The sequence below is a fragment of the Laccaria bicolor genome, genomic scaffold (assembly GCF_000143565.1).
Source record: "Laccaria bicolor S238N-H82 LACBIscaffold_77 genomic scaffold, whole genome shotgun sequence".
Classification (NCBI taxonomy): domain Eukaryota; kingdom Fungi; phylum Basidiomycota; class Agaricomycetes; order Agaricales; family Hydnangiaceae; genus Laccaria; species Laccaria bicolor.
In genome coordinates, this window is record NW_001889948.1 from 188,360 (window position 1) to 193,256 (window position 4,897).

The following is a 4,897-nucleotide window of genomic DNA, read 5'->3' on the forward strand; positions in this document are numbered from 1 at the left end:
ACGAGGAGTTGTACCAACTTGAAATGCACCTCAGGGGCCTGGAACTCGCGGAGTTGGAGCTTCAGGATGCTCGGAAGAGTATTCGTGCTGTGGTGCCCAAGGGAGAGGGTCAAGATGACAACTAAATCATTTGTTTTTATACTGAACATTGAATCGAAGTCTTGAACAGTTGTTTCTACTTGAGATCTTTCACTTAGCCATGTCATGGGTGCGCCTAAGTTGTTTTGGCGCCCCTGTCGTTTCAACTATCCTTCGAATGTCATTGGCGCCCTTTTTGTTCGGCGCCCCTGTCATTTAAACGTAACCAGTTACTAAGAAATTCTCCATTGACATGTTGACTACCCAGTCTCCAGCCATCACAATCTGGGCCCAGACATGGCACTTGGCACAACACAATTGAACTTGAAAAAAACCAGGTAGTCGCCATGCAATGACTTGTTGGGATTCAAACCCAGGGCATACTTATATACACTAAGTACACCTCCCACCTTAACCACTAAGCCAAGTCACCTTGCAATACAAAAGGCAGACCTTTCATGCAATGACTTGTTTGGGATTCGGCACAACACAATTGCACTTAAGTACTCTGCATTTGTAATGTCATTGGTGCCCTTTCACTGAAACATATCTTTCAGTTTCTACTCGGTGCATTTGTAATGTCATTGGCGCCCCTTTTGGCGCCCTTTCGTTTCAACGCATCTTTTTCCAAACGTAGTTGTGCAGGTGGTGCCTCCCTGACCTTTTCTTGTCGGCGTCTTGTGGACTTTCGGATAAACAATGCATCTTCAATGTTTCTTTGCTCTTCAACAGAGGCCGGATCTTGGCAAGGAGGCTGCTTGGTGATTGGTTTGGGTTTGGGGCAAGGCTTTGGGAGCAGGTTTGGCGCCGCGACTCTTGAATTTGGGTCTGCGGCATCTTCCAGCCTGTCAATGTTTCCTTGCTCTTCAGCAGACGTTGGACCTCGTCGCTGAAGCTGCTTGCTGGTTCGTTTGGGTTTGGGGCGAGCCTTTGGGGGCAGGATTGCTGTGGCAGCTTCGTCCTGCTCTTCAGCAGAGGTTGGACCTTGGCGCCGATGCTGCTTGGTGATTCGTTTGGGTTTGGGGCGAGCCTTTTGAGCCAGGATTGGCGCGGCGCCGTCTACGGCGTCTTCCCCTGAATTTCTGGCCATGGCATCTTCCAATGCCAAATTTCTGGTCGTCTTTTGTGGACCCTTGCGCCGTTTGACTGTCTCATCTTCAGTTGTGGGATCAGTGGTATAGTCTTCACTTGATTCAGGATCATCGGGGAGACCTTGGTCCATTAACATAGGCGACGTGAAATGAGCTGGATGCGCCCCAGAGGAAGCATTTGGAGAAGCGCGCCCATTGGCTGCAGCAGTGGCAAGAGCCGCCACAGCACCCATATTCTTTGTACTGGCCGCAGGGGTGCCCATCGCTGTTGTCATTAAGGCCGCATTTGGGACCATTGCTGGATCCAGTGGCTGATCTGGGCTACCTATCAATGTCCCAGATGGTGTTGGACCAATAGGATCCATGTGGGGGTCTGCAGTGGAAATGGTCGGGCCAGGCCTGGTGGACGATGGTCGCGTCGTAGAGGAAGTATTTGAGGAAACGCGCCCATTGGGCGCCGGAGTGGCAACAGCCGCCGCAGAACCAATATTCCTTAGACTGGGCGCAGGGGTACTGCCTTGTTGAGACAAGTCATGCAGGGCAGGGGACAGTTTCTTATCTTCTATGAAAAAAGAAAAACGAAACGTGTGACTTGCCCCACCAGTCTGCTGTCGGCCTCTCCACAATTGAAGTATTTTCTTGCAGCATGGAACCGTTAATTTGCTGGGATCACGGATCTTGACATCCTCAGGCCACATCTCACTCTCCCACAACGTGTTCCTGTGCTCATCTAAACAAAACCAGGGAACAACCACCGATGGCTTGCCTGAAGCCAAATGATAATGAATGGTCATGAATTCTCTGATGAGGGATTTAAGTAGATCGCCAGATTCAGCTCTATCCTCGGGCGCAAGAGGAAGCACTGGTAGGCCGCCATCGAGGTCAAAATGCGGCGCCTTCCGTTTCTGCCTCAGCCTGGTATAGCAATGTTGCGCCGGTGAATCTGAAGGCCCCTGCTGAAATTCTGCAGTTTGAAGTTCAATACTTCACTGATCAAGGGCGTGACAACATAATCATCTTACCTTGAATGTAGTTCAAATACTGGACCCAGGCTTCCAGAATGTTACCTACAGCCTCAGGAAACATATCTCTGAACTCTCGGAGGCCCTCAGGACCAAAATTGGCATTATGGTCCAACCAAGCGCTCCTATGTTGTCCATTTTCATCTATGTCGCCCACCAGACTCCAGCTGAAAACTCCTAGCTGGTATTGCTTGACTTTATCCATTTCTCTCATCATGCCCAGGCCATGTTTCGAATTGAGTCTGTTTGGTGGTCAAGGTGAGACGGTGCTGAAAGGCATGATTTGGACCGCTCACTTTCTTTGGACGTCAGGGGGCGGTACGGCATTCATCCATTCCTCTGCCAAGCCTTTATACTCCTCTTTCTCAGTGTCTGTGAGACCACCCATTACTTCCTTTAGGCCTTGTTGGTATTTAGCAAGAAACACTCTTGACCCAGGTGGCACGCCCTTTGCGAGCCGAGTCACGACCTCATGTATTTGCTCCTGGCGCAGGTGCGCAACTACATATCTGGTGGAAATGAGTTTGACATATCCAAACTTCGGCATCCTGATGCGTCTTCCATGGTTTTGAAACCACTCTTTGATCTTCTATGGCAAAAGTGTCAAATGAGCAGCAGTATGACTAGCTAGCACCCACCGTCTTCCTCTCCTTCCACTGCTCCTCTGTAAGCAGGGGGGGTGCCTTGGCCTTCATGAGTCTGTATACCTCATACATCAGCAGCTTCTTTCTTTCTTCCTTCGTTTTGACACAAAAATCTTCTAGGTATTGTCTGAGAATCGCCGACTCCTCTGAAGAGAACGGTTTTCGTCCTGGAGTTGGGGGCCGTGGCCGGCGAGTCTGCAACAAAGGCATGTCTGGAGTCACAGGAATGTTCGGTGGGAGTGGGCTCACAAATTATCATCGAGAGGGCAAAGGGGGCAAGGCAGCACAAACAAATTGCAAAGACCTCAAGGATTACACGTGCCTGGCAAAGAGTGCCAATCCTGATGAGCCCTTGACCATATTCAGGTGAGGACCTTTGAAACGTGACCTCATCTGGATATCAGTACCTGACGCCGGTCCCCCCAAAAAGGCAATATCTGATGCGCCAGGGCATGCTATCTGATGCGCCAGGGCATGCCTCTATCTGTGCAGAGATCATGTATCCCGCCTTACAACAACGCACTCGGTGAGTGATGTATCCCGCCTTACGACAACGCACTGAGCATGATATAATTTGTGCGGCCCTGGAGTGCCGCAATCTGTTGATAACTATCTCAACCAGCAGTCACCTTGATGAGCTCACTTTGGCCCCTCTCCTTCGCTCTTAGTATCTTTCTGTCCCTCGCTCGACACTGCGACTTGGTCCGCCGAACTCTGTTGATGACTATCTCAACCAGCGGCCAGTCACCTTGTTTAGCTCACTTTTGTCCCTCTCCCTCGCCCCTGGTATCTTTCTGCCCCTCGCCGCTACTGGTCCTGTTGAAAGGTGTGATAAGTTCGTCATCTTGCTAGTCCCTCACTAATGCTGCATTAGATTGAGTTGTGGCGCAGATGGGGGATTTAGAACATGCCCTCTCTGCTTATGAGGACGCTTTGTGACGGATCCTATTCTTCTCATCGGGGCCGATGCTTGTTGCATGGCTCGTCTCAAGTAAATCTATCCCAAGGGCCAAGGTGAAGTTTTCTCTCCTTAAATTGCAAACAACCGAGCATGGCTTTTGACAGGTGTGATATTTTCGTCCTCTGCTAGTCCCTGTACTGCATTGGGGGATTTAGAACATCCACTCTCCGCTTACGATAATGCTTGGTGACGCAACCCAATTGCTGGCATTGCTCGTCTCAAGGAGAATTATTCCAAGGTGAAGGATTCTCTCCTTACATTGCAAACAGCCCAACATGGCTTTTGATAGGTGTGATAATCTCGTCATCTGGCTAGCATCTCACTATGGCTGTGCCCCAATTGCTGGCATTGCTCGTCTCAAGGAAATTTAACCCAAGGTGTAGTTTTCTCTCCTTACATTGCAAACAACTGAGCATGCTTTGACAGGTGTGATATTTTCGTCCTCTGCTAGTCCCTGTGCTGCATTGGGGGATTTAGAACATCTGCTCTCCACCTACGAAAATGCTTGGTGATGCAACCCAATTGCTGGCTTTGCTCTTATCTCAAGGTGAAGTTTTCTCGCCTTATATTGCAAACAAGCAAACATGGCTTGAGACAGGTGTGATAATTTCATCATCTGGCTAGTCCCTCCTCACTAATGGCATGCTATGCTGCATTGGGTTGAGTTGCTGAGCAGATGGGGGATTTAGAACATGCCCTCTTGCTTTCCACAACCCAATCTTCTATGGATGGCCTTTGATGCCGAACCAACGGTGCTGCGCCTCTGCGGATAAGAACCTCCAAAAACTGTTTGATGCAAGTTTTCTTTGATCCAATCTGACAGGTGCCATAATTTTGTTTCACCATTCACGTCAGGTCGTAACACAAGTGGGCGCAGGCACACAGCTGGGCGCCGATGCCAACAACACGGCGCAGATATCGTCAGGTCGTAACACAAGTGGGCACAGGTCAGGTCGTAACACAAGTGGGTGTAGGTATTGACGAACAGTCAGCTTTTAACCTTTTCGTAACCCCCGGACTTCATTTGTCTGTGCAACATATGAATGATCATGCGTTTTTATGTGCGCCATACCTTTTATGCAATTGCGCCCAATTATTTGT

General features: G+C 49.5%; 1 protein-coding gene across 1 annotated transcript; it reads right to left on the bottom strand.

Moving 5' to 3' along the window:
• Window positions 1–631: 631 nt before the first annotated feature.
• On the bottom strand, window positions 632–3,045 carry LACBIDRAFT_335151 (uncharacterized protein; the record flags this gene model as incomplete). Its single annotated transcript, XM_001890021.1, has 4 exons — window positions 632–2,133; window positions 2,192–2,433; window positions 2,488–2,780; window positions 2,830–3,045. The coding sequence occupies 4 exons, from the start codon at window positions 3,043–3,045 to the stop codon at window positions 632–634; spliced, it is 2,253 nt and encodes a 750-aa protein (XP_001890056.1).
• Between the last annotated feature and the right edge of the window lie 1,852 nt (window positions 3,046–4,897).